At 44.7% G+C, this 15,000-nt stretch overlaps 1 protein-coding gene and 1 long non-coding RNA gene across 5 annotated transcripts in view; one reads left to right on the top strand and one right to left on the bottom strand.

Moving 5' to 3' along the window:
• The window catches only part of LOC125145919, a 9,217-nt gene extending 4,781 nt beyond the window's left edge, over positions 1-4,436 (bottom strand). The window contains exon 1 of the long non-coding RNA XR_007144390.1: positions 2,102-4,436. This is a non-coding gene — a long non-coding RNA (uncharacterized LOC125145919). The remainder of the gene's footprint in view (positions 1-2,101) is intronic.
• Positions 1-15,000, top strand: part of numbl (NUMB like endocytic adaptor protein) — a 43,881-nt gene that overhangs the window by 11,605 nt on the left and 17,276 nt on the right. The window contains exon 1 of one of the 4 annotated variants that reach the window (XM_047820750.1): positions 7,036-7,369. The exons of 2 other annotated variants lie outside the window; for them this stretch is intronic. In XM_047820750.1, coding sequence (XP_047676706.1) covers positions 7,329-7,369 — 41 coding nt within the window. In that variant the 5' untranslated portion in view covers positions 7,036-7,328. Of the gene's footprint in view, positions 1-7,035; positions 7,370-15,000 lie in introns of those variants that run through there. One more of the 4 variants, XM_027155518.2, reaches the window with a different exon arrangement.

The following is a 15,000-nucleotide window of genomic DNA, read 5'->3' as shown; positions in this document are numbered from 1 at the left end:
ATCACCACTCCTACCAAGCAGGACCAAGCAGGACTCTTCATCCTGGTGATGATGAGTGTGTTAAATCTGCCATTTTAGTCCACTTTGGAGCTCTGCTTAGAGCTCAGCTGATCAAACTCATAGCAGAATTGTTTTTATCCAATAATTTTTTATTATTATTTATTTTTAAGATATCGTGAATGTTTGGTATCTTGATTCAAACATTAACCCTTTGTTCATAGCAGTTGTTGATTTGTTTGTGTTTTTACAGACAAAAATGCCGATTTTTTTTACTCTATTTATTTTACAATCCATCTTCATTCCAGTTTTAAAAAGAATTAAATTAAGCAGTGTTGTGAATGTTGAGATGTTGCCTGGAGTACAGAGAGTTACTGTAGATATTACAGCACAGACACTGATTTATATATAATGGCCTTTTGCAGACGTTCGCATTCACTCGCTCTGTAACCGAACACCTAATTATTTGTGTAACTTCACATCAGACTCCTTTGAGAGTCGGTACGTCGGCGGATTAGCGTAACTGCATAACAGCCGTGTGAACGATTAAGTCGGTGGCCTCAGCAGTCGTCCATTCAGACTGTGGAAGGCCTGTAGTTTAGAGAAGATCCTGCTGTGAGATGATGACTCAAAGCTACGTGAGCTACACTCCACATCACACAGTAAAGTCAGTTCTCCTTCCATGGAAGCCGCAGCAGTTCAGCCACGAGGCAGGATTCAATTCTTCTAGTTTCATGTACTGTAGGTGAGAGCTCATAATGTGTCACTGCTCTGGATGTTAGAGTCAGACTAGACCATGTGAAGCTCACTTACTGCCACATGTTCAGAGCTCCTAAGCCTGGAACTTGCCTAGTGCCCCTTTGCCACCGGGGCAGTTTGAGTGCAGGTTCGGAGCCTAATTTAGAACCAGTTCTTTCTTTTTCGACAGCCAAAGCACCGGCTCTGAACCAGGAAAAGTGGTTCTTAAGTAAACGTTGCTGGTCTAGACTTAAGAACCACTTGTGTCAGGGGCTGTGGGCGGGGCTGTGGGCGGGGCTACTGTTACCACAATATGATCAGTTATCAGCACACATGATAGTAGGTAGCTACATGCTAATGTTAACTTTTTTCTGTGTTAATGATAAAATAACGTTAAGTACTTTCTCCATCACAACCTCCGTTTATACAGATTACACAGAGCCGCACGTACACGTCGGATTCACCGCGTTTGGGTGTTAATGTAGGTTCACAAAGCCATGAGCATTAACAGTAAAGTAACATCCACCATTGTTGTTGTTGTGTTTGTCGCTGCTGCGCTAACGTCGCTGTGTAACGTGACACGTATACAGTGACGTCACACTCGGCTCTGTGACGCTCTCTAACTGATGGAAGGGGAAACGGTTCTTAGAAGGTTCACCAGGGGAACCAACATCGACCCAGCACCAGCTCTGAACCAGCACCCGGGTCTTTCTGGTGGAAAAGGGGTAATGGTCTCCTCTTGGTCTCCTCTTTTATCTACAGCTGGCTGCGTTTAGCAGGAGGAGCAAAGGGAACGAGGGGCAGTGGATCACAGCTGGTCTGACCTTCTCCAAACCAGCTGCCATAACAAAGGTCTCCAGTGAGCCTTCTAAAATGATGGCTGGCCTCAGTGTGTTTTTTTTTCTCTCTCCCATTTTCCCTCAGTCTCCTCCCCCTTTCTGACTCCATTGTATCCCTGTAAATGTGCCCCAGCTGTTTTTTTTCCTTAAAGTGACCTCCCTTATGCTGACCTCACCTTATAAGCATCAGGCCGTGTATGTGCCATGTGTGTATGTGCCACGTGTGTATGTGCCATGTGTTTGTGCCATGTGTTTGTGCCACGTGTGTATGTGCCACACCCTATTATACAGGACCGAAAGGGTATGCGGTGAAAGCGAAGGGTCTTTAAATCTATTATTAATCTTTAGAATTCAAACGTGATCTTCTAATAACACCTTCAGTGTCCGTGCGCTCGCCTTATCACAGCCGTAAGTCTGATCTCTGCTGCACGAGGGAAACTCTGAGTCCGACATTCGCTGTCTCTGCTAATTGATTTTTTTATTAATGTACCGTTGCTGGAAAATGGTGAGAGAGAAAAGAAGCAAACCTGACGAGTGAAATTCCACTCAGGATCCCAGTCATCGTGTGATGTCATCACGGCAGACGGCTGCTAAATTCAAGCACCAGAATCACTGAAGACGTGACACAACTGAAACATATCTACATGTGCTTCTGGGTGGAGTTTGTCTTTACGACCATGCGGACCAACACGGTATCACGGCTGATGCAAATCTGGAATCAGAAGGGTCGTGGCTTCATATCGGTCTGATACCACATGGTTCCTTTCTTTCCTATTATTCCACCAGTCAGAAGCAGCACGTGCCTTTCTATTCACAGTGACTGGGACATGGATGAGTGCAGTGGAGGGGTGAGGGACGAGGGGTGGAGGGGCTAGACATGCCTTTGTGCTCCTTCCCATTGTGGCCACCACACACTCCTGCTTGACAGACACGCGTACTGACAAAAGCGAGTGGAGCAAAGCATTGTCGGTTATTTTGCTGGAGGGTGGGTGCGGGGTTGGTGGGGGTTTAGTGGGGGTTTGGTGAAAAGATGAGATGCAGTCACCATCTGTGATTAATGCTTTAATCCCTTCACACCCACCCAACAACCTTCCCCTCATTCAGTCTCCGCTTTTGTCTCGACACACTTTCTGGATCAGTGCCATTGTTTTGCTTGGCCTTCGAAATGTTCCTGAAAGTGCTCCCAGAGGGGTCCGGCCCCTGCCCCTGCTCCTGCCCCTGCCCCTGCCCCTGCTCCTGCTCCTGCTCCTGCTCCTGCTCCTGCTCACCATATTCCACTCCTGTTCCTTTTCATGCTTTTGTTTGCAAGGAAAGTTTGGTGACCTCAGGAAGCCTCATTGCCCTAGTCAGCGATTCCGATCGTGCTTTAAGAGCGGCGTCTTTGTCTTAACGTGGCTCCGCCGACGCGCTCGCGCTGAACGTCGAGCCAGAAGGCCAGCACACAGACAGCTGGCCTCCAAACGCCTGACGTTCATCACAGCTCTCCTGCTTTCTCTTTTAGTACGGATCAATATGTCTCCAATATCTTCACCATGAACAGGATCCATTAGACCGTACAGATAGAAGCTATCGTCACGTCCCGGTCAGTTGGCCGTAAATAACCCCAGATGTTCAGGTGTGTTAAAGCGTTCAGATGGATTATTACGTTAGATTTTGGTGTTTATTTTCAGGTGATGTGAACAGTAACAGATTTTTGGCCATGTGAGCTGCTAATGGCTTGCTGAAATATAGTTGCTGTCAGACTGCACAATTCCGGTACACACTTCCTGGTGACTTGCAGCCTCTTTGGAAGTAACTTAAAAGCTCTATTGATTTTGTTGAACCTTAGTTGCCTCTCACGTCAGATGGGAAACGGCGCCCGTATCACAGGCTTATAAGGCGGGTTTATATTTACTGCTTTATGATGCTGTAACCCAAGCAGAAAGGATAAGTGTTGAGTTTGTGATGTATCACAGGTGGCTTTCCATAACACAACACACCAGCAGTTAATCCCGGTCCGTTTTACACCAACCGAAATGCAACACGGTGTAGAACATCTGCAGACGAGGTCAGGACACAGAGCTCGATCTACTGCTCATCTGCTCCGTACATGGAATAAGCAAAGTCTTTGTGTATCCTTGGCAGAAATCCTACCAGAGCTCAGTAATGGGTTCCCCAGTTGTTTGGTGTGTCTCTCTTTAACATGTCACCACTTGGCCCAAAGCAGCTGTCCTCCTCCTCCATTAGCATGACAAAGCTGTTCTCCTGCCGCTCGCACCGGACGCCACGACACGTGAAGAAGGAGCCATGTGGCAGGTCCCAGAGTTCTGTGGGCCATCTGTAGGCTTGCACTCGTTTTCTCTTCCTCTCATGTGTGCTGCTGGAGTGTAGTTACAGGCATCAGACAACAGAATACAGGAACTGTCTGAACACGATGGTCTCTGACGAGCTTAACACCTGTCACAAGCTCAGTGTGTATCTGTGGTGTTAAGTGAACACTGTGTGATTGTGATTGTGAGTTAATGATGAATGCATCAAGTTTTAAACGTCTGCACTCAGAGCCATGAAGCAGTGACGCTGCTCGCCTGTCGACGGCTCCTTCAACTGAGACACAGCCACAAAACCCCTGATAGCAGTGGTTGCTATGGGAGCTGGTTGCCATGTGGTGCAGGAGAGGATGTGTGTGTGTGTGTGTGTGTGTGTGTGTGTGTGTGTGTGTGTGTGTGTGTGTGTGGTCTCTGGGGGTGGTTGTTGTTGACACCAGAGTGACTGACTTCCGACTCCTGCCCTCCTGCTCTCCTGCCTTCCTGCCTTCCTGCTCTCCTGCTCTCCTGCCCTCCTGCTCTCCTCCCCTCCTGCTCTCCTGCTCTCCTGCCCTCCTGCCCTCCTGCTCTCCTACCCTCCTGCTCTCCTGCCCTCCTGCTGTCCTGCTCTCCTGCTCTCCTCCCCTCCTGCTCTCCTGCCCTCCTGCTCTCCTGCTCTCCTGCCCTCCTGCTCTCCTGCTCTCCTACCCTCCTGCCCTCCTGCTTTCCTGCCCTCCTGCTCTCCTGCCCTCCTGCCCTCCTGCTCGTGGGACACATGTGAGAGTTGTACAGAGGAGACAGGAGGAAACACCACTACACACCTCACATCACACTTCTCTGGTGTCCACAGCCATAGTCCCTACACCAGCTGGACATACAGACAGACAGAATGGTGCAGATCTGAGAGGATCGTATTCTCAGGAGTTTTGACGTGTGTTAGATCACCAGGAGTGTGTGAGTGTGTGAGTGTGTGAGTGTGTGAGTGTGTGTGTGTGTGAGTGTGTGAGTGTGTGTGTGTGTGAGTGTGTGAGTGTGTGAGTGTGTGTGTGTGTGTGTGTGTGTGTGTGTGAGTGTGTGTGTGTGTGAGTGTGTGAGTGTGTGAGTGTGTGAGTGTGTGAGTGTGTGGTGAGACAGTCGGTCAGTCTGGTCATGTTGGTGTCTGTATGAGCTGGGAGATGGAGGAGAGCTTCATGGTGATGGAGCTGAATACAGTCCTGAGAGAGAACGAGAGGTGATCCAGTGTTTATTAGGTAATCAGAATGCTCTCTCTCTCTCTCTCTCTCTCTCTCTCTCTCTCTCTCTCTCTCTCTCTCTACCTTCCTCCCTCTCTCTCTCCCTCTCCCTCTCCCTCCCCCCCCCTCTCTCTCTCTCTCCCTCCCTCTCCCTCTCTTCCTCTCTCTCTCTCTCTCTCTCTCTCTCTCTCTCTCTCCCCCTCTCTCTCTCAGCAGAATGAAAGGATGATCTGTTTAGAAATTCATGTCATAAAGACTTATTAAGACATAAATAGTGTGTAATAAACTTTATAGTTTGTACCAGAGCACAGCTGGATTCTCCAATCTGAAGGTCTACATTAGTATTTTTTCAGCTTTAAAATAAATGATAAGTTTATATTAATGCTTATTGTTCCCATAGTAACAGCTACATGAGGGCAGAAACCCCACCTAGACTAATAATAATAATAATAATAATAATAATAATAATAATAATAATAATAATAAAGATCCCAGAGAAGTTTCCATGTCTGAGAAACTTCTATAATCTCTATACAGTTTTTTTTTTGACTTTTCTGTAGAGTTTGAGACTTCTGTAGAAGATCAGCCCATAGAGGATTCCTGACAGATCAGCCCATAATTCCCAGTTACTGTAAGTGAATGACATCACATAGCGAGGGCTTTTATCATATATCCACTAAGCATTCTCTCCCAGTTTAATTGAACACAGCTGTGGCTGTAATTCTGTTTATTTCATTCTTCCCTGGATCTGTCACAGTAGAATAGAGGAGTAAAAACTGGCAGAGATTTTTATTAAACTGAAAGACCTTAGAGTGAGCGAGTGTATGTAGTGTACAGGGTCATGTGTGTGTGTGTGTGTGTGTGTGTGTGTGTGTCTACGTCCCATCTGCTCACTGACTCTGGGCAATGAGGCATCGAGGACACAGTGAAACTGGTTAATTGTCCATATGAGCACAATGAAGCGTCTCTGCTGGTGGCCTCGCATTTGGGTCAGGAGAAACTGGGACGGAACGCCGTCAATCCGCCGCATTCGCCGCTCAGTCTGGACAGGATTCGGTTAGCAAGACGAGACGATCCTTCATCATGAAACACACATGAAAGTCCACATACACGTCAAGGTGAACGTTAGCTAAGTGCATTCGGTACTCTCTATAGGATTCTATAAGATAAGCATGAGCAGGACCGGCTTTAAGGAGTTCACTTATATAACTCTGTCTTTGTGGTGTCGTGGGTGGTGTTTGTCCCTCACAGCTCTAAGGTTCAGCCCGGAGCTCAGGTGTAGAGAGTTCTTGTTCTCCTAGTACCAGTTTCCTTTGGGTTCCACCCACATTTCATGGCAGGCGGTGTTTGGAGGTGTGAATATGAACTGAACTGGCAACCCATCCAGGGTGTATTCCTACCTCATTCCTAGTGTTCCTGTAATAGGTCCCATGTGGTGGTCTGGTGTCCAGTCCAGGGTGTGTTGTCATGTATTCAGCATTCCTGGGATCGGCTCATGATCCACCACAATCCTGAACCCAGGATAAAGCCAGTGCTGAAGCTGCATGAAGATTAATATGCATTAATACGGTTGGCTACGTCAGCACTGCATCGTATCAGACTGCTCCGACTCCTGGTGATTTTTTTATTTAATTTTTGTTCGTTGCATCGCAGCAGCATTCCGGTGCGCATTTATCCGTTAGGAATTGTTTACTTCATCCATCATGGTGTGTAGAGCATTTATGAGTGTGCTTCTGCAGCCGTGCAAAGAAAACAGAGGGAATGTGAGATTCGGAGCTTAGAGAGCTGGGTACAGCTCACCGTGCTGTCGTCCTGAGAGACGGACGGAGCGAAGGAAAGAGATAACAGGGCAGACGAGAACTGTGTCATTACTGTCGCCAGATTTATCACCTTCTCACTCCTCCCTCATTCTCTCTCTCTCTCTCTCTCTCTCTCTCTCTCTCTCTCTCTCTCTCTCTCTCTCTCTCTCTCTCTCCACACACTCACACCAGCTCTTAACACGTACGTGTTGTGAAGCACCGAACGGTTGATCCGTTCTCCTGAGGCGTGTGGGCGAGGACTCACGTGCTGATGAGGAGGAACACGTGTGTCTTTGTCGCCTCCTCAAAGTTAATCCCTCCAGAAGGGGCGTGGCCTCGTCCATCTCTTCCAGAGAGTAGTGGAGTTGCAGCCATCGTTTTTACCCCCAGCTCCTCGTCTACTCTTTTTGTTATGTCAGTCCATCCGTTTGTCTGTCTGGGATGAGTTTCAGCTGTGGCATGGATGAGGCAGGGGAGGGAAGGTGAGTGATGAGATAAGGAAGGAGCCACAAACACACACAGGCTTGAGTTTCTGTTTGGTTTTTTTTTTTTGCTTTTGCTGTTCTGTTGTCGCTGAAGCAAGTTTGTTCTTCTGTCTGGCGCCGATTTTATATCAAATCACTACATTAGTCGAGCTGAAACAAAGCTGTGCGGAGAATATTGAAGATTTTGTTTGGTTTGTCGGGTCACCTGATAAACAGTGATGTGGTGTGAGGCAGGATACCAGCTGGGAGAACATTGTGTGGTTTTGCCCTTTTGATGATCCTCACATTCATTTACAAACACGATGGTGTTCGGAGCTCATGGTGTCGAGCAGCTCAGGAGGTTCAGATCTGCTGCATGACATCGCAGTCTTTTAGAATGTGATCTACTGCACAGTGAGCTACAGATTAGTGCACTTTTTTAATGCTGTTTTCACTTCCTGCGCTTCACAACGTTCCTATAACGGATATTGTAACTGGACCGAATAACGTTCGGGCGGAATATTGTAGAAAATATCGTCTTTCGTGTTACGATTTAAACCTGTATGAAATAAATGTTTACATCTAAACAATATATTTTATGAAGGTGAATAAAAAGATCTCAAATTGGACAGAATGGACAGATTGGACAGAATGGACAGACTGGACAGAATGGACAGATTGGACAGAATGGACGGAATCTTCCACATCACATTTTATCTCAGATTAACTCAGACACTTTTCCTTGTGTTGGGTTGCAGAACTGGGCTGTAATCACCTTTCAGTGTAAAGCTGCACTTTTCTGGGTAACAGAGTGAAGGAACATGACGGTGTGTTTTCTGAGTGTGTGTTCAGCAGTAAGTGTGAGTAGTGCAGAGGCGTGAGGACATGAGGACGTGAGGACGTGAAGGTGAGACTGAAGTGTACTGAGAACAAACTGTGTCCCTGCACCAGTGTCTGTTTACCTCATTAGAACCATTGAGTGTCTCTCGTCCTCTGACTCAGCTGTCTAACTGTAGCACTGACTCCAGCCATGACCTTTAGTATCACACACACACACACACACACACACACACACACACACACACACACACACACACACACACACACACACACACACACACACACACACACACACACACACACACACACACACATTCACACACACACACACACACTCACACACACACACACACACAAACAAACACACACACACACACAAACACACACACTACCACACACACTCACACTCTCTCACACACACAAACACACACACACACACCAACATACACACACACTTGCGCACACACACATACACACACTCACACACACAAACAAACACACACAAACACACACACACATTTACACACACACATGTACAAATACTCACACATTACTGGCACAATTTCTATTCACAGAAATAAAGCTGTACTCATGTTTACTGGGACTGACCTACATACTGTGTGTGTGTGGGTGGGTGTGGGGGGGGTGTTTGGGGGGCATTAAAATCGTATTTAAAATCTGTCACATTAACACTAAAGGTGTGAGCAAGAAATCGAACACTATTAGTTTGTCACGGTGGCAGATATTTTGAGCGATTCTGTTATTTTGTTGTGAGCAGATGTGTGAGTTGTGTGTACGTGTGTGTGTGTGTGTGTGTGTGTGTGTGTGTGTTTCTCTTATGAGTGTATGTATTTTTTTTAAATAAAAAATGTTTTTATTAGACAAAAGAGGCAATTTTTTTCTAAGATTAAAGTTGTAGGATTAGCTTTAGCTTTAGTCTTTGCATCTGATTTAATAATTATGTCTGAAGGTCCTCACAAAGATAGTAAGACAAACATATGTGTGTGTGTGTGGTCTGATATCCAAACAATCCCTGAGTGGAGCAGGAACTCCATCTACATAGAACATCTAAATCCTAACCAACACAACACTACAGCATGAAACACTGAGATGTCTCCAATCCCTGGACCTTCAGCTGGACTCCAGTGAGGAGAACATCTCACCTACAGGCAGAAAGAAAGCTCCTGACTTCAGACTGGTCTGATGAACACAGAGGGTCGTGTTCTATCTCTCTTCTTCTTATTACCAATTTAAAGCTCAGTGGAGGAGGTTAAAGCTCAGCTGAAGTGTAATTCTTCTCTTGTCTCACGGCTGAAAGCCACCATTACCCCTTCACCCACAGCGCTGGGGTAACACTAACCTGCTCTCATTATACGGGCAGCAGACGTGAGGCTGAGGAGACGAACTGAACGTTTACCAGCAGCTTAATATATATAAAGGGATCGAAATGTTCGAGACGTTTAAGAGATATTTCAGTTGTTTATATCCAGATATCTGACTCAGGCTCCTTATTTAGTATCAGATACTATCCTGAGGCTCATCCTCTCTCTCTCTCTCTCTCTCTCTCTCTCTCTCTCTCTCTCTCTCTCTCTGTCTCTCTCTCTGTCTCTCTCTGTCTCTCGTCTCTCTCTCGTCTCTCTCTCTCTCTCTCTCTCTCTCTCTCTCTCGTCTCTCTCTCTCTCTGTCTCTCGTCTCTCTCTCGTCTCTCTCTCTCTCTCTCTCTCTCTCTCTCTGTCTCACTCTCTCTCTGTCTCTCTCTCTCTGTCTCCCCCTCTCTCTTTTCCCCTCTATATATATCTCTTTCAATCTCTCTCACTCTCTCTCCTTCACTCTCTTCCTCTTTCTCTCTGTCTTTCTTTTGCTCCCTCCCTTTCGCTCTCTCTCCTTATCTCATGCTTACATAAGCCTTCTTCATCCAGTGCTCTCGCTGTCTTTTGTCTTTCTTACTTGTGTGTAGTTTCCTTTATTACAGTCATGAGCATGTCATAATACACATATTATATTATTATACTACACACAGGACAGACACACAGGACACGACAACAGTGACAAACACAAGGACACGACACAGAGGAGAGAGGACACGACACAAGGACAAAGACACACAGGACAGAAACAGAGGAGAGGAGGAGACGACACACAGGACAGACACACAGGAAACGACACAGAGGAGAGGAGGAGACGACACAAGGAAGACACACAGGAACGACAAACAGGACACGACACAGAGGAGAGGAGGACACGACACAGGACACGACACACAAAGGACACGACACAGAGGAGAGGAGGAGACGACACACAGGACAACACACAGGACAGACACACAGGGAAAGAAAGAGGAGAGAGAGAAGAAAAGGAAAGAGGAAAAGAAAAAAAGGGAAAAGAAAAAAAGTAAAAGAAAAGAGGAGAGGAGAAAGAAAACAGGAAAGACAAAAGGACACGAAAAGAGGAGAGGAGAGAGAAAAAAGGAAGAAAAAAAGGAAGAAAAAAGACAGAAAAAAAGAAAGAAAAAGGAAAAGAAAAAGAGGAGAGGAGGAGAAGACAAAAAGAAAGAAAAAAAGGAAAAGAAAAAAAGGAAAAGAAAAAAATGAGACAAAAAAGGAAAAGAAAAAGAGGAGAGGAGTGAGAAGAACAAAGAAAAGAAACAAATGGAAAAGAAAAAAAGGAAAGAAAAAAGGAAAAGACAGGAAAAGAAAAGAGGAGAGGAGGACAGAAAAAAAGGACAGAAAAAAGGAAAGAAAAAGAGGAGAGGAGGAGACAGAAACAAAGGAAAAGAACAAAAGGAAAAGAAAAAGAGGAGAGGAGGAAAAGAAAAAAGGAAAGAAAAAAAAGGACAGAAAAAATGAAAAGAAAAAGAGGAGAGGAGGAGAAGAAAAAAAGGAAGATAGGAAAAGAAAAACAGGACAGACAGGACAGAAAAAGAGGAGAGGAGGAAACACTAAAACAGGACAGAGCACAGGAAAAAGATGAAGGAGGAGAAGAAAACAGGAAAGAAACAAAGAAACGAAAAAAATGAAAAGACAAAGAGGAGAGGAGGAACGAAAAACAGAGAAAAGAAAAAAACAGGAACAGAACATGAAACGAAAAAAAGGAAGATAAAAAGGAAAAGAAAAAAGGAAGAAAAAAGTAAAGACAAAGAGGAACAGGAAACAGAAAACAGAGGAAAGAAAAAAAGGAAAGAACAGGACAAGAACACAGGACAGGACAAAAGGAAAGAAAATAGCATAGGAGAGAGACACGACAAGAGGAAAAGAAACAAAGGACAGAAACAGGAACAGACACAGAGGAGAGGGAGAAGACACAACAGGACAGACACAAAGGAAGACACAAAGTACACGACACAGGAACGACACACATACACGACACACAGGGACTACGACACAAGGAGAGGAGGACACGACACAGATGAGAGGAGTAAAGACACACAGGACACGACACAGAGGAGAGAGTGAGAGACACACAGTGAAACTACACATATTATATTATTACACTACACACATTACACTACACACATTACACTACACACATTACACTACACACATTACACTACACACATTACACTACACATATTACACTACACACATTACACTACACACATTACACTACACATATTATATTATTATACTACACACATTACACTACACACATTACACTACACACATTACACTACACACATTACACTACACACATTACACTACACATATTATATTATTACACTATAATCATTATATCATTGTTACTGTGTGTAGTGTAATGTGTGTAACAGAGAGAGTAGTGTAACATTGTTACTGTGTGTAGTGTAATTTGTGTAATAGAGAGAGTAGTGTAACATTGTTACTGTGTGTAGTGTAACATTGTTACTGTTTGTAGTGCAACATTGTTACTGTGTGTAGTGTAACTCTTCGGTTGTGTAGTGTAACTCTTCGGTTGTGTAGTGTAACTCTTCGGTTGTGTAGTGTAACTCTTCGGTTGTGTAGTGTAACTCTTCGGTTGTGTAGCTAACCGCTCTTCTTTGTCAGCTTCTTCTAGTTCCTGAAGCACAGTGAGGGACTTTTCCCTGAATGAGGTCATCATGACTAATGGCACGGCTGCATAATGCTGAGTATACGATTACATCTAAATTCACTGCTGATGCAAGACGTCGTTTGTCCTATTGCGCTTTGTTGGAAACATCAAACAGTTCCCATGACGAGAAACCTCAGTGTTGTACATTTTACAAGCTGTGTGTGTTTGTGTTGTTGAAATGAGTTGCAGTCATTTTTCTTTCTCTCCTGTACTGCAGTGACTCGCTTCACTGAATCTGAGGAGGGGAAAGCTGTGTGTGTGTTTGTGTGTGTGTGTGTGTGTGTGAGAGAGAGAGAGAGAGAGAGAGAGAGAGAGAGAGAGAGAGAGAGAGAGACAATGACAGACAGGGATAGAGAGAGAAAGACAGACAGATATATATATATATATATAGAGAGAGAGAGAGAGAGAGAGAGAGACAGACAGACAGAGATAGAGAGACATAGATAGAGAGAGAGAGATAATTTGAGAATGGACAGAGTGTTTATGACATACACATAGTAACCCACCCCCGGTGTGGGCGTCTCGGCCCGTAGCTGCCCTTTACATTATGTCTGGTTTAAGTGAGTGTATAATTGTAGCACAGATAAACATCAGGTCATTACAGACAGAACCATCTATAACAGTCTAACATGTAGGATGTGACACAAACAGAACTTACTGCATCGCTGTCATGTGTAAGGGGACAAAACCCCAAGGAGCAGATTTACACGCAGCTGATGGAGAGTGATGCAGCGAATCTCCACCCTGCTGAATATACAGGACATTAGCACAGAGCTCAGGACATATACAGGACACTGAGCTCAGGACATATACAGGACATTAACACTGAGCTCAGGACATATACAGGACATTAACACTGAGCTCAGGACATATACAGGACATTAACACTGAGCTCAGGACATATAAAGGACACTGAGCTCAAGACATATACAGGACATTAACACTGAGCTCAAGACATATACAGGACATTAACACTGAGCTCAAGACATATACAGGACATTAACACTGAGCTCAGGACATATAAAGAACACTGAGCTCAAGACATATACAGGACATTAACACTGAGCTCAGGACATATACAGGACATTAACACTGAGCTCAAGACATATACAGGACATTAACACTGAACTCAGGACATATAAAGGACACTGAGCTCAAGACATATACAGGACATTAACACTGAGCTCAAGACATATACAGGACATTAACACTGAGCTCAAGACATATACAGGACATTAACACTGAGCTCAGGACATATACAGGACATTAACACTGAGCTCAAGACATATACAGGACATTAACACTGAGCTCAGGACATATACAGGACATTAACACTGAGCTCAGGACATATACAGGACATTAACACTGAGCTCAGGACATATACAGGACATTAACACTGAGCTCAAGACATATACAGGACATTAACACTGAGCTCAGGACATATACAGGACACTGAGCTCAGGACATATACAGGACACTGAGCTCAGGACATATACAGGACATTAAAACTGAGCTCAGGACATATACAGGACACTGAGCTCAGGACATATACAGGACACCGAGCTCAGGACATATACAGGACATTAACACTGAGCTCAGGACATATACAGGACACTGAGCTCAGGACATATACAGGACATTTACACTGAGCTCAGGACATATACAGGACACTGAGCTCAGGACATATACAGGACATTAAAACTGAGCTCAGGACATATACAGGACACTGAGCTCAGGACATATACAGGACACCGAGCTCAGGACATATACAGGACATTAACACTGAGCTCAGGACATATACAGGACACTGAGCTCAGGACATATACAGGACATTTACACTGAGCTCAAGACATATACAGGACATTAACACTGAGCTCAGGACATATACAGGACACTGAGCTCAGGACATATACAGGACATTAACACTGAACTCAGGACATATACAGGACATTAACACTGAGCTCAGGACATATACAGGACATTAACACTGAGCTCAAGACATATACAGGACATTAACACTGAGCTCAAGACATATACAGGACATTAACACTGAGCTCAGGACATATACAGGACATTAACACTGAGCTCAGGACATATACAGGACACCGAGCTCAGGACATATACAGGACATTAACACTGAGCTCAGGACATATACAGGACACTGAGCTCAGGACATATACAGGACATTAAAACTGAGCTCAGGACATATACAGGACACTGAGCTCAGGACATATACAGGACACCGAGCTCAGGACATATACAGGACATTAACACTGAGCTCAGGACATATACAGGACACTGAGCTCAGGACATATACAGGACATTTACACTGAGCTCAAGACATATACAGGACATTAACACTGAGCTCAGGACATATACAGGACACTGAGCTCAGGACATATACAGGACATTAACACTGAACTCAGGACATATACAGGACATTAACACTGAGCTCAGGACATATACAGGACATTAACACTGAGCTCAAGACATATACAGGACATTAACACTGAGCTCAGGACATATACAGGACACTGAGCTCAGGACATATACAGGACACTGAGCTCAGGACATATACAGGACACTGAGCTCAGGACATATACAGGACATTATACATCGTATACATAATACACTACGTGTGGAGAAAAGCAGACGTAGCAACTAATGAATAAATGAACGTGATGATTTCTTGGCGTATCGGCTCTGAGCGCCGGATCTGAATTATATATAAATATATATATTAT

The sequence above is a fragment of the Tachysurus fulvidraco genome, chromosome 11 (assembly GCF_022655615.1).
Source record: "Tachysurus fulvidraco isolate hzauxx_2018 chromosome 11, HZAU_PFXX_2.0, whole genome shotgun sequence".
In the NCBI taxonomy this organism is placed as follows: Eukaryota; Metazoa; Chordata; class Actinopteri; order Siluriformes; family Bagridae; genus Tachysurus; species Tachysurus fulvidraco.
Note: the sequence above shows the minus strand (reverse complement) of the source record. Positions and strands in the feature narration are given on the sequence as shown.